This window comes from Misgurnus anguillicaudatus, chromosome 20 (genome assembly GCF_027580225.2).
Source record: "Misgurnus anguillicaudatus chromosome 20, ASM2758022v2, whole genome shotgun sequence".
In the NCBI taxonomy this organism is placed as follows: domain Eukaryota; kingdom Metazoa; phylum Chordata; class Actinopteri; order Cypriniformes; family Cobitidae; genus Misgurnus; species Misgurnus anguillicaudatus.
Genome location: NC_073356.2, coordinates 29,107,569 through 29,131,987, shown reverse-complemented (window position 1 = coordinate 29,131,987; position 24,419 = coordinate 29,107,569). Strand labels below are relative to the sequence as shown.

Genomic DNA, 24,419 nt, shown 5'->3' with positions numbered 1-24,419 from the left:
TGTACCTGAAGGGTGCATATTACACTGTTAACCTAGATAAACATCACTTAATTTCTTAAATATAAAAAAATCTAACTTTTAAGTGTATAAAATTAATTAAACTAAAACATTCAAGTGAAATGAACTTACAATGATCAGTATGTGATAATGAATACCCATAATCCTTTGTACCTGAATATTTTAATCATTTATGCTTTTTTACAGAATACGTACTGATAAAAACTTAAAATATATAAAGATTTGTGTACAAAATGTCATAGAGGTTTAAGATCTTATATTATTAATGTTGTTTTGTTTTAAATAATACTTTTGTGAATTCGTGACATGAACCCTTATCAGCACATTTTATTGTACACTGTAAAAAGTGAAAGTTGGATCTACTTTTACTTCAATTAGTAACACTTAACATACTTAAGTTTTATTAACCTCAATTTTCTCACTTTAAGTGAAAATTTTAAGGTGAAAAATCTTTAAAAATTACTTTAACTGGGAGCACCTACATTTTTTACCACACTTAAAGTGAGAAAATGTAAGTTTAAAAAAAGTTTTTAAAAAATTCACTTTTTAGTTCTCTTCACAATTCATGTCAAAAATGATGTTTTGTATGTGAACAATTTTGTGTGATTTTTTTGTTCCTTTTTCACTTTTGTGCAAAGTTAAAAATGTCTGTGAATGTTAAAAGTTGTTTAAAGAACAAGCCTGTATGAACCTTTTGTGAACCTTTATTTTTAGGAGTTAGATCTTGTCTGACACAGAATTTACACACTGCATGCATCGTCGTGGCACAGTTTTACTTGCAACATTAAACATTTTATTACTCCTTACACATAATTTTATTTATTTACACACTGTTAAATAATTATTAATCAAAGACTTGAAAGTTTTTATAGTTTAAATAAAGTGTTTTAAATGACCTACAGTACATTACAAAGTTTTTAAATTATGACTTTTAGTAAAACAAATCAGTAATCATTGTTAGATTACAGGAAAGGTTAGTCAGAGTACATTATGATAAATAGCCTTCATCATATCAGTGATAGGAGTGCCCGAGGAATTATTACATATAATAAATAGGATAAATATGCAGTTGACCCAATTGCACAAGGTCAAATTATGCAGACCCAATATATAGACTACTGCAGAAATCTCAGTTCTGAATTGGCAGTCAGTTTGTAAAGACAAAAAAATATATCTAGTATGAAATGCATCCCTGAATCTACTGCTTTGTCTGTTGGACTAAATGTTGGAGGAAACACAGACTGGTATTTTCATGCAGTTTTCCAGTGTGTCTTCCTTAAAGTGCCATTACAGTTTTCACCACATGGTGGATTTATAAAGAGCTGTCTGCTCTTTAACATTCAGTAACTTCTTACATACTTTCATGACTACTTTGTTTCAATGTTTTTTTTATGAGCAGACAAAACAATTCAGAGAAGATAAACACATTCTACACACATTTACTTTTACAAATTTATAGGACCTCCGCTAGAACACAAAAGGAAATGGTGACCCTTTATCCATACCATGAAAATGGGAATCATTTACAGTCGTGGTCACCATTCACTTTTATTGTATAAAGAAAGCAACTTGGAAATTTTGCAAAGAAACCCTTCAATGCTGTATGTGTGTATATATAAGATATTGTCACAATGAATAAGATTTGAATCCAACTCATTCCACAATCCCTGTGCTCATAATATAATATATAATATTGGCTGATGAAAATATATGAGATTATAATTTGGTATTTGTTCCAGGCTGTTCCTCTTTTTCATCAGGTGGCTCCTCATACGTGTCAGCCATCATGAATGAGTCTGTGGAGCGGTTACTCATTCTCATTGGTGCTAGACGTCTAAGGTTGGTGGGCGTCCAGGGCAGTCGTCCTTGGGCCCTCTGGGAAGGGGCCACATTCATGCTGGACCCCGTTTGTCTTTGCCACGGTGGGGTTCTCATGGGAGGACAGCTGTCTGTCTCATCGATGTATCCAGGATTATCTATACCAGCTGCAGAGATACACGGTAAGTATGATGTTGAAATTAAAGAAAACGCTGTAGGTCTGTATGACTAAAATACACCATAAAATCTTCTAAAGCCAAGACACATGGTCAACTTTGAACATAAATAGTTGTATGCTTTTATTGGTTTATATATATATAAAATAAAATAAATGATGACTTTTATTTTGTATGAGATTTATATATATATATTATATTGAATAAAAAAATGATATATAAATAAAACATTTCTTTTATATATATATATATATAATGTATATTTAAACACACATACACATATATATATATATATATATATATATATATATATATATATATATATATATATATATATATATATATATATATATATATATATATATATATATATATATATATATACATACATATATATATATATATAAAAGAAATGTTTTATTTATATATCATTTTTTTATTCAATATAATATGGAATGTATAAAAATATAAATAAATATATATACACATGTAAATGTTTCTTAAATACATACATGAATATGTGTGTGTATTTATATATACATAATAATTATATATTATTATATAATTATATAATATATATATATTATTTATATTATATATTATTTATATATTTGTAAATATACCATTGACTTCCATAGTAGGAAAGAAAGAAAAATACTATGGAAGTCAATGGTGTTTTATATATATTATGTTTTCAGCAGAACAAAGACATTTATGCACATCTGCATCAAGGGTGAGTAAATAATGACAGAATTTTGGGTGAACTGTATAATGTCATATTTGTACAACAATGTCAATTTTGGTTAAATTAATTCTGTTAACAGCTAAATAAATGCATAAAAAATGACACTAAAAGCTGGGTAATTTTCAACCCAGTGTACAGTCAAAAAGGTGCCAACCAGTTTGGTTGTATTCAACATATGCTGGGTTGTTTAACCCATTGTTGGGTAAAACAAACATATTTAACCCAACGACTGGGTTTGTCCCTTTCTGACCCAACGCTGGGTTAAAAATAACACAGCATTTTTAGGTTGTTGGATAATAATATTTTAGTGTACTAAATACAGTATGTTGATATCATCATGTATGCATACCTCCAGATGTGTTTGTCCTTTTGGAGAAATTTGCAGCGAATTCACTGCTAGACGCACTGTCTGCAGAAAACTCAAAATCTGACCGGACCAAACAAAAATATATTAATTTGGACTTTAAACATAACTACTACACCCCAAAAATACTGAACAGAAACAACCGTTGGTTTATAAACAAACCAGTGATGGGTTGTTTTAAGCCCTGATTGGCTAACAACAATCAAGGTTTAATTATAACCCACCGCTTGTTTCTGTATTTACTCAACCATTGGTTAAACATCCCAGTATTTTCCGGACATAAGTCACTCCAGTCGCATCAGTCAAAAATGCGTCATGAAGAGGAAAAAACATATATAGGTCGCACTGTACTTGAAGTCGCATTTATTTAGAAAATTATTATTCTTTTGGGGAGCATTTTGTCTGTTAAGTCTTTCTCGATTGTCTTTAAGTTAATGTTTCAGTTAACAGTTTTTTTCAGGGGTAGGCTACAGGAGCAACACATAGCGCCCTCTCATGGCTGTAGACGGTAATGTTCTCCTTTGGTTCATGTTAGTCAGTATGAATTAATTTTGACATATAAGTCGCACCTGACTTTAAGTCGCAGGACCAGCCAAACTATGAAAAAAGTGCAACTTATAGTCCGGAAAATACTGTAGTTAATTCTATGCAATTTTAATCAAATATGTTACCTTCGTCTCCGTATGGATGGGTTCTGGATGGGTCTGCAGGCTTATTATTTGGCTGAAAATACAAATGATGTATAGTTTAATACTATAATATAATGTATTTTATTTAATAATGTCATTTTTGAATTGCTGATGTGTTTTTATAGCTCATTGAACAACTAAAAAAGATGAGAGGAAAATACACCCTTTAAACTAAAGTTACACTTGAGGATGTGCAGATTTAATACCTTCAGTGGTGAATCCTTCTTTAAATGTTTAGGGATTTTTTTGGCAGGGTTGACGCTCCTCTTTGCAGCTTTGAAGGACTCGAGTCGGTTTCTCATGGTCCTCTGGAAGATCTCCTGCAATTCATCCGGATTCTCATTGGAGTTATAGTTATTGCGGCTATAAGTGGGGCGGTTCTGTTCGGAAAGAGGATAAATGGATGAAAGACTGTGAAGTTGGTCCACTGGAATAACGTAGTGTGTTTTTTATTTTATTATTCATGGGAAAGCAAAGCATGCTGTGTGGATGTTCTTACAAATCTCCTGCTCTTGTAGAGATGCTCATCTAGTACATGATGGGCATTGAGATCTTCATTTATATTCATCCTATCCTGTTCGTGGATGTCCAGGGATACAGAGGGAACCGGGTGCTTTCTGATTGAACAAAAACCCAAGAACTTTAATCCTACATACATGACGCATTTATCAACATATGCAAAGGTAAGGTAAGTGGATTTTTGTTTAACCCCATAACTGATTTACCCTCAGGTTACATAGCGACATATCTGGTTGGCTACTTACACCATAGAGTTCACAGGAACGTTGTCAATGTTAAAGTCGTAATCCGACATGTCAGCCATGATGTCAGGCATGAAGTCCGCATAGTCTAAATCGAGCTTCTTCTTGAAGTCTACATTGGCTGTGTCATAATTTCGAATGAAACCCAAAGAGCCTTTGCTTTCATTCTAAATGTAAAAAAACAATATGCTTCAGAGCATTCACTGTACTGTTGTATTTGTAGTTGTATTTGCAAATGCAAATGAAAAACATAACAGTAATGTACAATATAGGAGTAAAGTATGTGTCATTAGATCAGTATATAAAACCAAATTTCAGAAAACATTTCAAAACAATTCAGACTCAAATAAATGCTGGATTATTTTAAACCCTTTATTGGATCAAAAAGGGACAAACCCCTGCAGGGTTAAATTAACGCCCTTTATATTTGACAGAACGCTGGGTTGAAAATAACCCAGCATTTTTAAGTCTGTAAGTCTGTGACTTCATGCAAGCAGTTTTAACTTGACAACAGTAACTTTTGCTCACCTCTATGACGTAATTTTTGGCGTCCTCCACATTGAGTGTGTGGAAGGCGGCTAAAATTTTATCATTGATCTTTCTGGCATCTTTCTTCATTAGTAACCAGCAGAGGTATTTTTTATCAAAGTGATTCCAACTAAGAAAGTAAAAAACGATTTGATTGTACACATTTACATTTGTTTATTTATGTTATTTATATTGTTTTCTCTTTGAAGCAGTATAATGCTCACTGTCTGGTCCACCAGTTGTCTCCCATTCGTCCGCAGATGTCTTCCATTGCTGTTACTGTGTGCTCAAATACCTATAGAGAGAGAGAGATATGATGATACATTAAAGTCTGTATAAAATCAGATATTAAATGTTTGTCACACCACAGTAAAATGTGGTTAAAACCACCCAGCAAAATTTGAATGATTAAAACTCTGGGGGTGTGTCCGTTGTCTGTGTTGAAACCACACCCCCTTGTGGGAAACCTGCTATCTCTCTTTACCTTTCACATACAGCTACAACTTGAATGGATGCTCGCAATTGTGTTAGGGGCGGGGCCAGGCTCGGTGGCTTCAGTGCATCATCGAGGCACCGCTTTAGCACCGCCCAAATAATCATGAACACAGAAATGTGGAAAATAACAGTTTCAGTACTACGTAGTTCACATTCTTTGTAATGTGTTTTAGCAATACATTTATAATGTGTTTAGAAACAATTCTCTGAAATGACTTTAATTATATTCAGAACATTCCTGTAGATCAGTTGGCAGAACTGTCCAAGTCCAAGGCTTTATACCCAGAGAACAGGCATGCTGATAAAATGTATAGCTTGAATGCACATGCAAGTGCATCTGGCGAATGCATACATTATATTAATGTTCATGATTCTCAAAATAATAGTCATGACTGATAGTTACCCTGTTGGCCGTCTTTCCATTGAGTGTCAGGTCAGACAGAGTTGCCCTTTTAACATTCAGCCATTGAACCAGTGGTTTCATGGTGATTCCCTACAAGAAAAGCAGACACAGTGAATACCAGGTGTAGGGCTGCATAAAGATTAATCGCAACTAATCATTTACAAAATAAAAGTTTTTTGCTTACAGCATATATTTGTGTATATATGTGTATAATAATTTTGTATATATAAATACACACACAACCATGCATGTATATATTTAAAAAATATTTAAATGTGTATATACAATTATATATTAATATATTAATATATAATTAATATAAATATGAATACATAATATATACATATTTTTTTCTTAGATTATACATGCATGTTTGTGTATTTACATATACATAATTATTATACACAATACACACACACATACATAATGCAACAAAAAAAAACTTTATTCTGCAAACGATTAGTTGCGATTAATCGCTACGCAGCCCTAATCAGGTAGGTGGAATAGACGTACACTACCGGTGAAAAGTTTTGGAACGCTTAATTAATCTTTATTTATACTTTTTTCCACATTACAGATTAATCATAAACTCATCCACACTATGGCATAACATAAATGTAACTGTGGGAATTATGTTGGTGACTAAAAGCATCCAAAATAAATTAAAACTCTGTTAACTATTTTTATCATTCTAAAGTGCAGTCACCCTTTGCCTAGAAATTAGGAGTTCACACTTAATCTGGACTCTCATTGGTTGCGTTTCCTTTAATATTCATCTAATAGTCATCTATTTCGAAAAACAATATTTAAAAAAAAATTGTAAATAACCGAAATTAATCTGTTTGGCACAGGTATGTTTTTTTGTTTACAAAAGTAATTTCAAGCATTTAACCTTCAGAGTAAATGATTTTTAAGATCATAGTTAACATTTCAGTCAAGTGTTTCAAAACTTTTGACCGGTAGTGTGCATGCATATTCAACTAAACCATTGTGGTTATTTGTTAGTGGATGGGTGAGGTCCACACCTGAAGAACGACAGTGAAATACACCACGATGAGCGTGGTACTCAACATCAGATTCTTCTCTGGGATCTTTTTCTCATCCAAACCGGCAGCCAATCCGTACGCCACAGCGCCTCGCAGACCACCGTAGCCCATCACAAACTGATCTGTGAGGCTGATAGGAATTAATCTAGTCTGGTTTAAGATCCAGTTCAGGAAGAAAACACCTGCAGAAAGCAGAATAACATTTTAGGAATGAACACAATGGTTTGCATAATATAAATAGCTGTTCAGTTTGTAGTCCTAAAACTTAAAAGAGAATTAATGATATTTGTTATGTACAATTTCAATTGCGCTCAGTTGCACTTAATTCAACTAACAACCTAACGAAGGAAATGTACTTCATTGGAAAACTTGGAAATACATTTTTAAAGCAGTTTCACAATTCACATTTGAGGTGAGTGTGCGTAATTCATGTTGTGTAAAACAAGTAACTACACATTTTTATGAATCAATTGTCATCCTCATAACTAAACCGCTCCATAAGTAAAATATCATAGGTGTTATACAAATACATCTTTAATGTCTTTTGCAGTCTGACTCACCCGTGATCCTGAATACAATGATGAAGAGGATGGTGAGAAGGATGAAGCCCGTGTTCCAAACCCAGATGTTTACATCAATGGCCGAAACTCCCAGGAATACGAAGATCATGGTCTCCGAGCCGTTGGCCATCACCTTCAGGGCGTAACGTAACGTTGACACCGATTTCTCATCCATGTTGGCGTTGATGTACTTCTGACAGCAGACCCCACAAAAGGTAATCCTATCACACACACAAAACCATATTTTGGCCACACTGTCTGTTCATTTCTTCTAAAACGTTAAGAATTGTTTGCGGTCTTTTACTTCTCCAAATTATGACCTTAATAACAGTATGTGAAGATTGCAAAACAATTGAATAAAACTGAAAGCAAGATAATTAAGAAGGTCTTACGAAAGGATCGCAGAGAGCGACATCATCTCAGCCGTCAGGTACGACAGGTAACCAATGACGATGATGAAACCAGCTTCAATCACCTGGACTTTATGGGTAATCCTTGTCAATATGGATGTCAGAATTGCAAATATGACACCGATGAACGAACCTCCAAATGCCACCACAACAAACGAAACTAGAAGAAAAATGTCCATTGACTGAACAGCAAGGCCACATTGAATATTTTACTAGTCAAATGTAAACATTTTAACATTAACATCCTTTGTACAAGACAAGATGTTTCCTCAATGCACTGTATGCATTTCAACAGTCGACTGGGAATCAAACCCATGACCTTTGTGTTCCTAATGCAATGCTCTACCATTTACAATTTAGATCGAGTCTTTCAAACAGGAGACTTTTCACAAGTGGTCTCAGATTTTTTGGCCTCATATGTTTAAGTGAATGAGTCGGAGTCTTCATACTTATGCCCTTGATGATCTCCGCCGCATCGATCTTCGGGCCTCCCAGAGACACAAAGGCATCAAACACATTATAAAGCACCACTGTGATGTAGAAAACAAGAGACATTTTCACAGACTCGTTCTCAGAAATGACTTGGCAAAAATAATTGGCCAACATTCTTACCACTGTGACTCCATCATTCAGCAGCGACTCTCCAAACACGAGGATGTAGAGCACTTCGTTCACATGCACCTCTTCAAACACAGCGATGACAGCCACAGGGTCAACAGCCGACAACAGAGCACCAAACAACAAAAACTGAAGGCAGCCGATGTTCAAGGTCCCTGAGAGCCAACGACATTGTAAAATTAATTAAATGTTCATGCATTATCTGAATAATACATACCTGACCTATAAGCAAAACTAGGATTTACCCATGGCGCCCCCTTCGTAGCAGCCCCACAGCGCGATTCCCACTGTACCGGCATTCCAGCACGTTCCGATAACAGCGTGGAGCAAAATGGCACCCAGGTTGCCAAAGAAATGTTTGTTTGGCATGCAGTAACTCGCATCCAGGACGATCTGCGGCAGCAGGTAGTAGAAGAAGTTGATAGGTGCCAGTTTGAAAGTTTGGGCCTTGTCCGCTCCCCATACCATTCCTCCCAAAACGAATCCGAGCATGATGAGCAGACCACTCTCTGGGATGATTTTAGTGAAGTTGTGGTTCAGTTGAGTCACTGGAGAAAAATATAAATATAGGAAACATTTTGGATTCTTTTCTGTTGGTTCACACAAATTTCTGGTTAAATGGATTCATTATGCCATTTCATTTCATTTTTATTCCAATTTTCCACATTATCTCAAGCTTATCTATAAAAATGCCTAAGTATAGCTGAAACACTTGTTGATATGCAGTTATTGCAGTAAGAAAATGTGGCAGTGTGAAGATTTTGAAAGTTAAAATATTACTTCAATTGGTAACACTTAAAAAATTGGAAAAACAGAATATTTTTTAAGTTTAACCAATTAAAGCAATACTTTGAAGTGATCCAACTTTTCACATTTTACAGTGTGGAAGAATTTGATGAGAAACCTATGAGTACTGTACATCAGCCAGTCTATGAAAACCCAGCTAAACTGTAAAAAGTGAAAAGTTGGATTAACTTTAAAAAAAGGTGAAAAGTGTAAGTTGAATAAAATAAAAAAAATTGGTGTTACTAATTGACATATTTTTTTAGTTGAACCAACTTTTCACTTTTTTACTGTGTAAAGTCATTTTTGTTACTTTTTAATCATTTTTGAATCTTCATAATATAAATATCCTTCTGTGTAAATATAATATTGATATCTTTTATATTGACTGAGTAAGGCCATGTCAAAGATTGAAATCAATGTCTATAGCCTAAAGTCTTTAATAGATTTCACATATTTCAGATTTTAGCACAGTTTAAAATTGTTGTCTGCTTCTTTGGAGAAATATAACAGAATTGGATAATATTCTAAATATGCTAAATCTCCATTCGCTTTCATTGCTATCTTGGTAAAACTTGAAATCTCGTTGTAATTTAGCTTTCCCACCAGTGGCGGCCGGTGACTTCTCTTCCGAGGGGCGCAAATTCAAAATATGGGCCCTATTTTAACGATCTAAATGCATTGTCTAAAGCAGTGCTTCCCAATCCTGGTCCTCGAGGCCCCCTCCCAGGAAATTTTAGATGTCTCCTTATTTAAAACACCTGATTCAACTTATTAACCTCCTTCCAAAATGGTAAACATGTCTCCCTAACAAGCTGATGAGTTAAATCAGGTGTGTTAAATAAGGAGACATCTAAAACTTTCTGGGAGGGGGGCCTCGAGGAACAGGATTGGGAAACACTGGTCTGAAGCACAGTCTAAACAGACGTGTCTGAATCCACTTGTGCTATTTTAAGGGCATGCAAATGGTTTGTGCAACAAACACGCAGTCTAAAAGGGTTGTTCCTATTTTCATAATGAGTAATTGGTGTTTTTTGGGCATAACGTGCAATAAACCAATGAGGGTCCCATCTCTAATCCCCTTTAAAAGCCAGTTGCGCTCGCACCATGCTGATTCCCTATTTAGATGGTGGAATTTGTAAACTAAAAAATCTATATAGAGGAAGAACACCCCCCAGTTTAAGATTGATGTTAAAAATTGCGTTGTTTTCATTTGTATTCAAAAAATTTTTTTAATTAAAACCTTTAAAATTTGTTTTCTTTCAGTCATGGAAGTAAAATTAGCAGGCTTTTAATAACTGTAAATGAATAGCCTACATCAGTGTTTCCCAATCCTGGTCCTCGGGCCCCCCCTTCCAGAAAGTTTTAGATGTCTCCTTATTTAAAACACCTGATTTGACTCATCAGCCTCCTTCCAAAATGTTAAACATGTTTCCCTAACAAGCTGATGAGTTAAATCAGGTGTGTTAAATAAGGAGACATCTAAAACTTTCTGGGAGGGGGTGCCCGAGGACCAGGGTTGGGAAACACTGGCCTACATGATCAGTGTATTATCAAAAAAAAATTAGCTAATATGCAAGAAAAGGTTTGTACTCTAAAAGCACTTTTTTACACACATTTTTAACAAACAGAAGTTAAAGAACATCAAAATATGTGTTTGTTGCGTCAAGTGTACCATATGCATTATTCGTCTTGTCAAAATACGTGCCTGCTGCACTGATTACATATGAGAGTAAGCGAGTATCTGGCAAACGCAAGTGTCTTTTTTATCATAAACCCTTTTGACGCATGTGCAGCAGACACATATTTTGACAAAACACATGATGCACATAAGTTCACATGATGCGCCAAACACATATTTTGACATGCCGAGTTACACACATAACGGGTTAAATACACGTTACGACGAGCTTCGCATCGTGCGGCCTTATAAAAATAAGTCACCGGCCGTCACTGTTTCCCACAGATATCTTCACTTGGTGAAACCAACAATAAAATATTGAAACAAACAACTTTATGTTCACTAGAACTTTGTGATTTATTTGAGATCAGTGACTTAAAATGAGCTAAAAATTAAACTCTCTGAATGATGTCTTATTTTGTTTGACAGAACAGGCATTTAGAGGCGGATGGAGGACATATCCTGCTCAATGTTTAGGGGTAAGTTAACCTGGGTATGTGACACTGAATATATTTCCTTTGAGATATTTCCTATTTCTTGGACCAGTCCGGCAGTGCAGCTTAACTTGTTTTGGTGAGTTGTTGTTTGCACTCTTTGAGTTGATCCTAGAGAAAATTGCTCACTGCTTGTGCATTTTTCTTTTAAAGGTTAATGAGACCTAAGGTTTTCAGTTACTGTATATGTTACATTTAAGTATCAACTTTGTCTCAAAAAATGCTGGGTTGTCTTTAACGAATGGTTGGGACAAATATGGACATTTTCTATAAGGTAATTTTCAGGTCCATATTTGACAAACCAGCCTTATGTTCAAGTTCCCTGTTGACCATCATTTTGTTTTAGCCCAAATAAATACGTATACTTAACCTAAACCCTGTAAAATTTCCATCATTACCTAATTAAGTTTTTAGGGTTATGCATGAATTATGTTTATTATCTTATTATCTTAAAGGTATTGCGGAGGATTTTCTTTTTCCAGGTGGATCAACAAGACTATTGGTCCTCCTAGTTGTCAATCAGGAGTGTTGTGCAGTTGCATTTTTTAAAAAGTGGAGAAGGCGGTTCTTTTCTAAAATTCAAGAAAATCCTCTGCTACACCTTTAATTTCTCTGGATTTGCCATTTTTACACATCATGCATTGCAGCATGCATACATTAAAGATGACCTATTTCATTAAAAAACAACGTGTAATACAATGTGTTTGCGTGGTTTATGGTTAAAAAAACACATTATTTTCCACATACCGTACATACTAAGATTTCACTCTCTTCCTGAAATGCACAGATTTGAAAAGCTCTGTGTCACTGATTGGCCAGCTAATCTGTATGTTGTGATTGGCCTGAACACCTCTGACATCAGCTGGATATGTGACGCTCCTTACCATGTTTGAAAGATTCGGTTGCTAACTTACAGGATGTGAGTCCGAATGGGAAGGAATTATGATAATGTCGGTCTTTAGGAAGTAAACTGTTGCCTATTCGTGTGTTTGTTGTAGTCCAAGAAAAGAGATTTACGTTGGAGACGATAACTCGTGTCATCGATTACTTTGGGGTTTCTACCTTTTCTAGCATGTACTAATACACACTTACACACCAAAGGAAATGTAAAAACGTGAATCGGACAATAGGTGCTCTTTAACTGCTACTTTTATATGAGTGTTGTTTTGCTGTATGTTGTCTTTTTATCTTGTCCTCTTTCTCCACATTACATTAAGTTTTATAAAACTGTGTTAAAATAAGACGTGTAAAATAATAACGTTTTTTACATTGTTAACTGGCCGAACAGGAAATGTTTTGTTAATCTAACAAGTGTATATTACTGAAACAAGACATTTTACATTCATGAAACATTTAAGTCTTAAGTATAGATTTATAAGTTACCTGTTTGTATAACAAGTTAAAATTGACATTTTTAGGGCAGCGAGTTACCTGGGCTTACAGTGTTTGTAAAAGCTGAGATCTCTTCTGAATATAATGAGAGTAATTTGTGGTATTTTCTGGATAGTATGGAAATATAATACGCCCATTGCTTTTGTTTAGTCTTGTTGCTTTCTAGGAAACATAAATCACAGACGTCATTAAATCCCATTGGATTGCAAGCTGTTTTCATTCATTCAGTATTTTATAACCCCACCTCTGTCAGATCTTGTCAAGCTTTTATCTCAGTGAGATTGTGCTGTACTTTTGAGTGCCCACAATTCCTAAACTTTGCAATGTATTCTCAGTATATAACTAATATTATGTAATGGGATTATTTCCTTGATCCTTGGCACGCTATCACGGCCTATTGAGAAGTCTCATGTTTAAACCTTGCAATTGTTTAGCCAACCAACAATTAAAGTACTTTTAGATTTTTGCTGAATATTTTGATTTAAAGCATTGAATAGTTTGAATCTTGCCAACCGCGCCATTGAGCAACAGCAGATGTAATGCTTAACAAACAGAACAGGATTAACTTAGTATATTGTTTAGTACACCTGTTTGACCTCTCTCGTGTGTGGACGTGTAACTACACCGGCTGTTAAAAAATATTCAGGAAGTTTAGAGCTTCAGGGGGACAATTACATCCTTTATGCTCCGGGTGACCTTGAATTTATGTTTTAACCGAGCTAAAATGATTTAACAAATATAAATGCTGTCTGCGACGCCTGTCCCGTTTACAGAGTTTGGTGTAGTTAACTGTAATTTTAACAACAATAAGCCGTAATGCAATTTACAAGTTTATATGGAAAACCAACAAAATACAAGTGTCAATGCATGTACGTATGCTGTCCCTGTGATAGAAAGTGTGCATTAGAAACATTGAACTGCTGCTGTGTCTAAAGTTATGAACTGGTTGCAAGGGCTTCAAGGACAGGATTACAATAGGGGTCTCCAATAGTTTTAATCCCAAAGACCTACAGGTGGACATAGAAAGTAGGACTTGTTGCTGTAAAAAAATCTATCAAAATTTTATCAACTTGAATTTAGTTTTTTTTTTTTTTTGAGTTGCTGTAAATTAAAAAATAAAGTTAAATTAGCTTTATTTCAACTTTATTTTATATTTTATAGCAACTCCTTACACTCCTTATGTGTTAATGTAATGTCCTTAACTTGACACATCTCTGTGTTATTTTTGGAACAACACACTTTGTCTTGTTTAACACATCTTGTGTTGTCCCTTTTATTTATTTAAACACAAAATCAACACGAAATGACACACAATGTCTTAAAATAACACATAATGTGTTACATAACACAATCTTTCTTGAAGTGTACTAGTCAAGAAATTTGAAATGAATTGTAGTTTTGAAATTAAAATTCCAATGTCACAAATTTGCACTTATATTTTAATTATGTTTAAATATAATGAACTTAAATGTGCAAGTAATTTAAACTTAAATTGTTTATCTTGACTAGTGATAAGTTGCTATACCTTATAAAAATAAATTTGAAATAACTTAAGCTAATTCAACTTTATATTGTGTGTGTGTGTGTATATATAGTTATCGCGAAATAGGCCCCGACAGTGTGACAGTGTGATCAGGACCCGACGCAAAGCGGATAACTACAGGCTACCTGTACATTATACCGCTTATTACACGGCTACTTGCCACATAAGGAAAAAACTGGACATAAATGTGAATTTGAAACATTTTATTGTCATATTTGTTTTAAATTAACATTTTTATCCTTCCGCGAAACAACATCGGAGTTTCGTATTAGATGCATGTCTGCTGGTGAGATTGGTGGATAATGATGACTAATGTCTTTGCCAGCTTTACGAATGTCTTTAATTGTAGATTTAAAAACTGCATTGCTGGAGTTGGACTTTTCAGGATATCAAACTTTTTTAAATATCTGGCAATGCCAGTCCTGATGGCCATATAGCTGGCTATTGAATAAGTCTGACCATTCGCACTTTGCACAGATGCATAAAATGATTGTAATACCTTATTAAGATCCTCTACTTCATACTTGTCTGTCTCCATTGGAGTCTTTGAGAAGTTTTATTGCATATTCTGTATTTTTTTGTGTGATGGCTTCGTAGCTGTCATGCTCTATTTTGTCAAGTTCAGTCTCAGTAAGCTCTTTGTGTCTTGTCGTTGTTTGTTCTTCGTAGTTCAATTTTCATTTTTCGTCTTTATTGGGGAGTTCAAACTTTTTGTTTTTACCGTACATGTTAAAATTAATGTCAAAATTTTCCATTGTTAACTGTGGTTGTCCAGTGTTTGTCACAAGATGGCATCAAACGGTAATCTTTGTTGGCGCAGAGGGATTTTAAACATACAAGTAGTACCGGCTATGCGTTATTACTTTGGAGCAGTTATTATTTGAAAAGAACGAACCTGCAAATGTCTCAACTGACCGATCGGAATCAAGCATTCCAGAGAGCCTTGTAATATATATATATTAGTTACAGAAACTTCAAAATAAAAATCTAATTCAGGATAAAAAATCAAAGTCAAAATGATTATAATTTAAGTGCAAAAGTTTTAAGTTAACATTAATATGTCTCCTCCTTATTTCATCTTGATAAAATGTGCATAAAATAGCATTCATTTCTACATTTACTCTTATTGGAAACTGGTAATTTCCTGCCTAAATTAAAAATAAATCATATTGAATTAACATGTTTAAATTAAGTAAACTGGACAAGGATGTATTGGAATTTTTGAGCTATTTGACTGAATCATGTTTTTTCAAAATAAAAACATTAAGTTACGCCAAAAGTTACTATTTAAATGTTTGAAAGAGAAACACAAACATCAGTTCAATCAAAATGATTATTTTTTAAATAAAGTGAACAGCATTTAAAAAATACATATAAAATGTAATGGACTTTAAGTCGTTTTGGATAAATGCGTCTGCCAAATGAATAAATGTACTATGCATGTTTAAGGTGTCTTTACAGGAAATAACTTGCACTGACAAATCTTAAAATATATTGGTGCCATGTTTTTTTCTGAGGCACATTTATAAAACTACCTAAATATCCTTAACTAGGGCTTACTTGAGGCTTAATTATCTCCGGTTAAATTAAAATGCTATATAAATACTATATTGGCTTAAAATGCAACACTACATTTTTGGTTTGAAGCGATTGATCTTCATGCACTTCTGTACTATGGTTATAACTTTATTTGGATAATATAGTCTGCTAAATAATAAATGTAAATGTACTGGACTGACCAAATTGAGTCACTTTTTTGTCTCAACAAGCTGTTTGAAAGTGTACGACACCTTCTGGTGTCAAATAAGTTCATGTAAGTCTCAGGATTCAGCTTCGCTATGCCTTTGAGGAAAGTCAAAGATGCATGGGGGTCATTAATTATTTAATGTAGTACATTATTAACTAGCAGTAAGGTATTGTTTCAATACTGCCAATTCTTTGAAAGCAAAGAGTATAATGTCCCTGTTCTGACATTTTCACCGATATGACGTTATAGTTCATGTTCTGGAACTAAATCAGCATTTAATTCTTGCCAACAGGCGATTAACAGACTATCAATGAGCTTATGTACGCAGGATCTTTGTACAAACAAAACTGGAACATAAACTTCAGGTCACATTGACACGAAACATAAACGACTGTACTATACAGCTATCATAGCAAACATAAATATTGCCCTGCCACATTTGTTTCATTTACCTTAAACATAACATATACAGCATAATGTTTTCAGTGCAAATAAAAGTCATCAGCTTTGGTTTCAAATAGTATGATGGCATAAACAAGGCAAACTAGATTTAACCTGAGATGTATTACAGAATTTCAGATATCATATACAGTAGTGACAAAGATGTGTTTAGGAAACAGGCAAAAATACTTTCTTTTTATAACAGCTGTCAGAAAATAAAGGTTTAAAACTGTACATTTTCTGTCGCTGGGGTGGTACCTTAACGTTTGTATACCTCCACAGAATACAATGTTGTTCCATTACTGTACGCATTGTTTACCTTTAGAGGTACAGTTGAATGTTTTGTAGCCCTAACATTTAACTTATACAAAATTGGTCCTTAAAGGTACACAATAGGTCCTTATGGTATAATATTGTACCCCTAAATGTATTGCATACCCATAAAGGTACAAAAATGAACATTTGAACGTACCAATCCAGTGACAGAAAAGGTACAGTTTTAAACCTTTATTTCTGACTGTGTAAAAAATGATGTCAAATCAACACATATTTTTTGTTAAATAAAGTTTCAGTTTCTTGTTTTTATAAGTTATGTCAACTTAAGACAAAACTTATAGGTTCAATTGACTTGCAAAACCAAGTTGTTTTAACTTCATGCTAATTTTTTTACAGTTATAAGTTGAAAATCGAATACTTTAGGTCAGTAGTTCTCAAACTGGGGGCCACGAGATTGTGCTAGGGGGCCCCAGTTTTATAAAATTTTATAAAATACATTAATTTACCATATATTCTGTGTAGTTAAACATCAGACTAACAAACAGCAAAACATTGTATCATTTATTATCTTTTGTTTAATTAAAATTTTAAGTTTTAGTATGTTTTATATCATACATTTTTCTTGGGAGGGCCACGAAGGGATGCACCGTGCACAAGGGGGCCACACGCCGAAAAAGTTTGAGAACCACTGCTTAAGGTGACTTCTTAAATTATTTCAGCCTGTCAGACATATAAACTTGACTCATCACTAAAACATCACTAAAGTGAAATTCTAATTTTTTTTTCACTTTTAACAGTGTTCTGTACTGTACATTTTATTTTTTAGGTGCCATCAGATTGCCTGCTATACCCAAACATCCATCCGCCCTTCGACAGATCCTATGACTGAGTCCCACACGCCGGCTAAATCCCCAAACCCATCTGTCAGAGATCATCCACCTTAATCTTTTAATCCCAACTACGCCTACTGCTAAACCTGATCTAACACCCATTCAGTGGACAACTCTGCACTCTTAATGCCACATTGGTTGCCTGGTTCAAGTTTCCAGCTACCAGGTAAAAAGTAATTTTCCACAAAAAAAAAACATATATCAAATATTATAACACACTGTAAAATGATGTCAAATCAACATACAGTATTGTGTTAGTCTTAGGTCACCACCACCAGACTTGTTGTTTTAGAAGTTTTATTGTCCAACCATATTTATTTCTTAATCTATTTTGTTAAGATGCAAACAGAAAATACAGGAAATATGTTAAAAAAAACTAAATGTCTTCTTTAGGCATCGCCGGTGTTTAGTGTGACCTCTCTTGGCACTAAACACATCTTGAACGTTTTGAGCAGAATGAAGTAAAAAGACTAATTTCTTTAAAATTAGAAATGGGGATTAAATTTTATTTAGGTTTAAGAGATCCTGCAGTTTCCTGCTTTTGCTCAAGTGGAAGGGGAGTTAAAAACTTGACACATCAGTTTACATTTTTATACAGTTTTTAATACTACATACACATTTTCTGAATGTATTCTGTTAAAGAGACTGAAAAACAATTATATATGATCACTATAACATTGCAAAAACAACTAATCTAACTGTGGCATGGTGGCCTAAGACTTTTTCACAGTACTGTATATTTTTATGTTACTTTAACAAATTAACACTTAATGACATTTTAATGACAAATTTAATTTGTATCACTGGTAAAAAGTGGGTATGTTGTCTTGGTAATATCAAGTTGTCATAACAAACAATGTCATCTTTGCATTAAAATAACTTAATACACATGACACTTAATGACAGTTGTCATAAACGTGAATAAAATCTCCTTCATGTTCATGACATGGGTCATGCACACCCCTTCAAGTAAAGTGTTACTACAATTTCAACTTGGTTTTATTATGTCAACTTATCCCAAGTCAAAACTTAAAATAGTAGATTCAATTGACGTGCAAAACCAAGTTGTTTTAACTTCATGCTGCATTTTTATTTGCAGTGTGAGGCATCAGTTGTGATAATCTAGAATGCAGTATATCTGTGAAGCCACTAGGTGGCAGATATAAATATTGAAACTGCAGGGTGGAGATGACTTTTAGCAAATCTACCTTGATGTGGACCAGACAGAATTTTATTGCTCATATTTCTTTTTGATGAGAACAAAAAAAGGATTAAGAAAAGCAAACATTGTGACATTTTCATAGCAAGAAATGCTATGCCTCTTTGAATACATGTATTGTATCTTTGAGCTATGTAGACTTGGGTCAAAAGGTCATTTTTTCTCTCTTAAAATGAACCATTTACATACACTCAGTTCTTTGTTCTTTATATTCGATAGAGGAAATTATCTGAAAATATTATTTATACATTAACCCAACAGAGAAAAATCTATAAGCATGGTTTCACAGACAAGGCTTAAGCATGTTTGAGAATAATTTGCACTGTCATATACTCTTAGAAAAAAGGACCTTTTGTTGCTGGGGTGGTACCTTTTTAAAAAGTTCTAATAGCGTTTAGGTAGAGATGTGTATTTTTGAAGTACCAGTCTAGAGGTACCAATATGTACTTTTTAGGTAAAAAAGTGTTATTTTTGAAAAGGTACCACCCCAGTGACAACTTTTGTGCCTTCATGTATCTTTTTTCTGAGTGTACCAATATATCTGCACCATTGTTTTGTCTCAAGATGCACACCAGTAATTTTTTTTTTTCTACTTAAATGCCATTATATCACTAAAACTTACATCTTGGCTAAATCTAAGCCTTGTTTGTTAATATATTTTGCTATGTTTATGCATGCATATCAGTCATCTTTAACATGCAAAATGCTATACTATCAGAAGAAAATGGTCAAAAATCGTTCCAATCTGTCATTGGGGCAGTACCCTTTGGGTCAGGTCCTAATATGTATCATTTAGGTAAAGATGTGTGTACATTTGGAATCAATATGAAGCTTTGAGGAACTAATATGGACTCTTTACGTGCAAATGTGTACTTTTTGAAAGTACCACGCCAGTGACAGCAAGGGACCATTTTTTCTGACTGTTTATTAGAGCTTAGATGGTTTCAGCAGTAACAACATAAACAAGCAGCTTTCGTGGTCAACGTGTAACTTCCGGTAAACTCTGCTATGAATAAATAACAACAAAGTGCTATTAAAGTAGTTTATTTATATAACAAGCAAAATAAACAACACGTAGATTACCTAGGATTTTTTGGGATTTTTGACGAGGTATTTGTTCAACAGTTCAGTTTAGCAACTAGTCAGGGGTGCGTTTCCCAAACAACGACTTAACCCGTTGCTGAAGTACTAAAGTACTGAAGTACTAATTAATCTGTGCAAATCGATTTAATGTCAGATTATTGCTGTAAAAAACATATATTGCATTGGAAGGCGGATTTTGTTATCGTGATTTAGTTATCTGTTGTTTATTTTCAAGATTTTTAATTCACGCGCAAGTTCCCTCTTACGTCACTCCTAGGGATTCTCCAGGGTCTTAAAACTCCTAGGTCTGCGCACATGCGCCGTTTTCAAATGCAGCGCTTTCATTCTGTTTACAAATTTAAAGACGTAAAAAAAATATATTTAGAATGATGGATATAGAGTGTACTACATGTTTTTTTGTTTATTTTGTTCAAAAGCATGATCAACGTAAGTCTACATATTATAATAACAAGGAACGATGCTTCTAACGACAGGTGAAGAGCTGTCGTTCCAACGACACAAGTTAGCGATGGAGTTTGCGAATGTTCATTTGAACGATGGTTTCGGGAAACACCAAATCATTAAACGATGTTAGTAACGATGGAACTTACGATGTTCGTTGGCTAACGATGCTTTTGGAAAACGCACCCCTGACCATTAAAACCAGAAGTAAAGTTCCGACCTGACACGTAATTACGTCTTCGCACGTGCGTCTGATGAAACCGTCTATACACTGTCAGAAAAAAGGTACAAAACTGTACATTTGTTTTTATCGCTGAGGTTTTTTGTATACTATAAAAAATTGCTGTAGTAATGCAGCTATTTGCCAGTAACTTACTGTAGATTTAAATGTATGTTATTTACTGCGAACAGTTTGTTCATAGTAAATGAACATTAAGTCTTTTTATTTACAAAATAAAACTATAAAATAACAGCCTCATGCAAAGCATTCTGGGAATCAGAAACCCTCATCAACCTTTTCAGTTTTTTCCTTTGTTTCCCAGGATGCTTTGCACGGGGCTGTTGTTTTGGTTTTGTTCTGTAAAGATAAAGACATGTAAATGTTTAGTGTTCATTTACCTTTGAACAAACTATTGCCATTAAATAACATAAATTTAAAGGGACGGTCACCCAAAAAATGAAAATTCTGTAATCATTTACTCACTCTCATGTTGTTACAAACCTGTATAAATGTCTTTGTTCTGATGAAGATATTTTGACGAATGTCTGCAACCAAACCGTTCGTGGACCCCATTTACTTCCATAGTAGGAAAAAAGAATACATTTATTATGGTAGTAAATGGGGTCCACAAACGGTTTGTTTACAACAGGTTTGTTATAACATGAGAATAAGTAAGTGATGACAGAATTTTAATTTTTGGGTGAACTATCCCTTTAAATCTCAAAAAATTTAACTGGTCCAAATTTGTTCCTTATAAGGTAAACAATAGGTCCATAGGGAATCATATTGTACCCCAAAAAGGTGCAACATTTCCATGTGTTGTGTACCCATAAAGGTACAAAAATGAACCTTTAATTGTTGTCCTCGTGTTATTCTAAACCTGTATGAATTTCTTTTTTCTAATGAACACAAAAGATGATATTTTGAGAAATGATGGTAAACATACAGCATATAGTGTCCATTGACTTCCATAGTAGGAATAAAAAATATGATCGAATTTAATGTGTACCGTCAACTGTGTGCTTACCATCATTTATCAAAATATTGTCTTCATCATTTATCACAATACTTCCAAAATATTTTTTCCCTACTATGGAAGTCAATGATCACTTACTGCTGTGTGTTTACCATCTTTTCTCAAAATATCTTCTTTTGTGTTCATCAGAAAAAAATAAATTCATACAGGTTTAGAAAAACATGAGGATGAGTAAATGATGACAGAATTTTCATTTTAAGGTGAACTATCCCTTTAAGGGGACCACCCTAGCGACAGAAAAGATACCGATTGTTCCTTTTTTTCTGACAAGGTGTATGGATCTTTTTAATCATTTGATTTAAAAGAAAACAAGGTTGACTGTGATGTTCTTCAATAACTCATTGTACAGGCTTTAAGTACAGACAGGAACTCAGTCTATGTCTGTAACTTAATATTGAAAATATCCGGTATCCTTTCCCATTGGACAATGAGCTGTCAGATTTAGTCACTGCTGCACTTTAATAATAATGTCATTGTATTTTGAATGTAAATTTTCCTGGTGTATTAAATGGATGACGGGTATACCAGTGTCAATAAATAATTTGCCTTAAAACTACAGATTTTTATCTTTATACAAAATCCAAGTTGTGACAAAGTAAATATCGACCTCTGCAACTTTTTTTAACAGTTATTGACCTCTACAGCTTTCCAGCATCTACAACATGATGAATAAGTCACAACTGCTTACCCAATTTACAGAGCCAACAGGTCAATATCCAGAGAGCAACCAGGTATGGAGTTTCTACGTGGTGCCACTTCCAGATGACAATAGGTAAAGTTGTGATGCCTGTAGATGCATTTCCAGCACTGGACGTGTTGGTTGTGGATCCAGTATTCGCTGCTGAATTTTTGGATAACGTGTAAGTGTCTTCATGTCCCTCTGTTGTTAAAGCTCTAAATGGTGTACTAAAAACAACTAATAATATTAAGACAAGTGCAGACTTCCGTAGAAAGGCCATATTAGGCAAAGACTTTGTTGGCAGTATTTCTATTTGGATTTATGAATTCTCTCCGATTCTGCAATTACATTGTCAATCTGGAATCCCGAAATGCTGTCTGTCTGTCCCCCCTAACTGTTCCTCTGTCAGTATGAGATTGACTCTGACATGTATATGTCCATTCCCTCCACAGTTTAATTGTCCCTCCTCTAACAAAATATAAATTCTCTTTTGAGTTAGCATTTGGCCCCTCCCTGATGTTTCTCACAGGTGTGGACGTATTTGTGTGGGACTCATCCTGAAGCATTTTGAAGGACAATTTCTTGTGGCGAAAGGGGTGGGTTTTAACACCTTGGTGCATGTCGTGGGTCACAGGGTTTGTGCACATGATTCAGGAGAGAGATTATTCAATGTTCTTTTAAATTATCAGATGTGATGTAAAATGTGCATGTATGGAAAGTTTCAATTGACCACAAATGTCCTGAAATTAAGTCAAATAATAAAAAGTCTTAATTTTTAACATTTTAAAATACCACATCTGTGAAATCCAGCCTAATGTCTCATAATCTAATTCTGAGATTTGAAGCAACAAAGTTTGATTTTAATGACTGATTTGAATCTTTAACATGACCTTGGTCAGTCAATATTAAAGAAATCAAAGTTTAATTTTCACAGATTGTTCTTTACATTATGTAGGATGATGTTTTATGTCGAAAATGTTTTTTCAGGAGGCATTACAGGAATTATTCAGTTAAAATATGTGTGATAATAGTTTATACATTAAGTTCTTTTTGCCCTAAGTAACGCAGTTAAAGCTGATATGATCTAAGCCTTTAAAGCTGACTTTATTACAGCAAGATCAGATCAAGACACAGACCTCTGAATTTGAAACATTACCATTGCTTTTCAAAGATCACAATCTTCCGGTCATTTGTATGAAATACATCCTGGTCACCCACCGCTGAGGAGAAGTTCATGGGTACTGTAGGACCTTTATAACCCACATGAATTTGTATTTATAGGACTTTGTTATCAGAAAGTCAAATTTAAAAAACTGTTCCTGAAATGCTCTGCTAACATTATGACACAGATTGTTCCCATCACATACAGTTCCTTATGAATAGTATTGGTTTTATGAATGAATAAAGGTCATGTAATGGATAAAAATGTTGTTATTAAGCTGTTTGCCAGTCACTTACTGTAGATTTAAATTTGTGTTATTTACTGGCAACAATGAACATTAAACATTAACAAGTTTTTATATTTACAGAATAAAACTATAAAATAACATCCTCATGCAAAGCATTCTTTTTTCCTTTAGATTTTGGTTCACAGAATGCTGTGCATGAGGATGTTATTTTAGTTTTATTCTGTAAAGATAAAGACTTGTTAATGTTTTTTACAAGCTGTTGCCAGTAAATAACCTGCATTTAAATCTAGTAAATTATTGGCTGCCAGCAAGCAGAAGTCTCCATATTCTCTATTTTATGTCATAACTGAATAGTAGCAACAATTTAGAGATCGTTTCCTCTTGCTCATTGAGCATTGGATTAAAGGGACATTCCACTTTTTTTGAAAATATG

General features: G+C 34.1%; 1 protein-coding gene and 1 long non-coding RNA gene across 5 annotated transcripts; one reads left to right on the top strand and one right to left on the bottom strand.

The window, feature by feature from the left end:
- Window positions 1-706: 706 nt before the first annotated feature.
- On the bottom strand, window positions 707-22,857 carry slc9a3.2 (solute carrier family 9 member A3, tandem duplicate 2). Of its 2 annotated transcripts, XM_073858455.1 has the most exons (16): window positions 22,587-22,857; window positions 8,877-9,179; window positions 8,634-8,786; window positions 8,463-8,549; window positions 7,996-8,173; window positions 7,604-7,824; window positions 7,023-7,225; window positions 5,998-6,087; window positions 5,324-5,394; window positions 5,100-5,229; window positions 4,575-4,738; window positions 4,310-4,427; window positions 4,017-4,190; window positions 3,793-3,844; window positions 3,107-3,184; window positions 707-2,003 (listed from the first exon to the last, which is right to left on the bottom strand). In XM_073858455.1, the coding sequence occupies exons 1-16, from the start codon at window positions 22,855-22,857 to the stop codon at window positions 1,735-1,737; spliced, it is 2,562 nt and encodes an 853-aa protein (XP_073714556.1). In that variant the 3' UTR covers window positions 707-1,734. The 2 variants fall into 2 exon arrangements, with proteins under 2 accessions (XP_073714556.1, XP_073714558.1); XM_073858457.1 differs by lacking the exon at window positions 3,107-3,184.
- LOC129455721 (uncharacterized) lies at window positions 4,291-22,650 on the top strand. Of its 3 annotated transcripts, XR_008648473.2 has the most exons (5): window positions 4,291-4,498; window positions 7,594-7,818; window positions 11,525-11,574; window positions 17,815-18,044; window positions 22,527-22,650. It is a non-coding gene; the product is annotated as an uncharacterized lncRNA (long non-coding RNA). The 3 variants fall into 3 exon arrangements; XR_008648472.2 differs by lacking the exon at window positions 22,527-22,650 and having other exon boundaries at window positions 4,291-4,493; window positions 17,815-18,246; XR_008648471.2 differs by lacking the exon at window positions 22,527-22,650 and having other exon boundaries at window positions 17,815-18,246.
- Window positions 22,858-24,419: the final 1,562 nt, after the last annotated feature.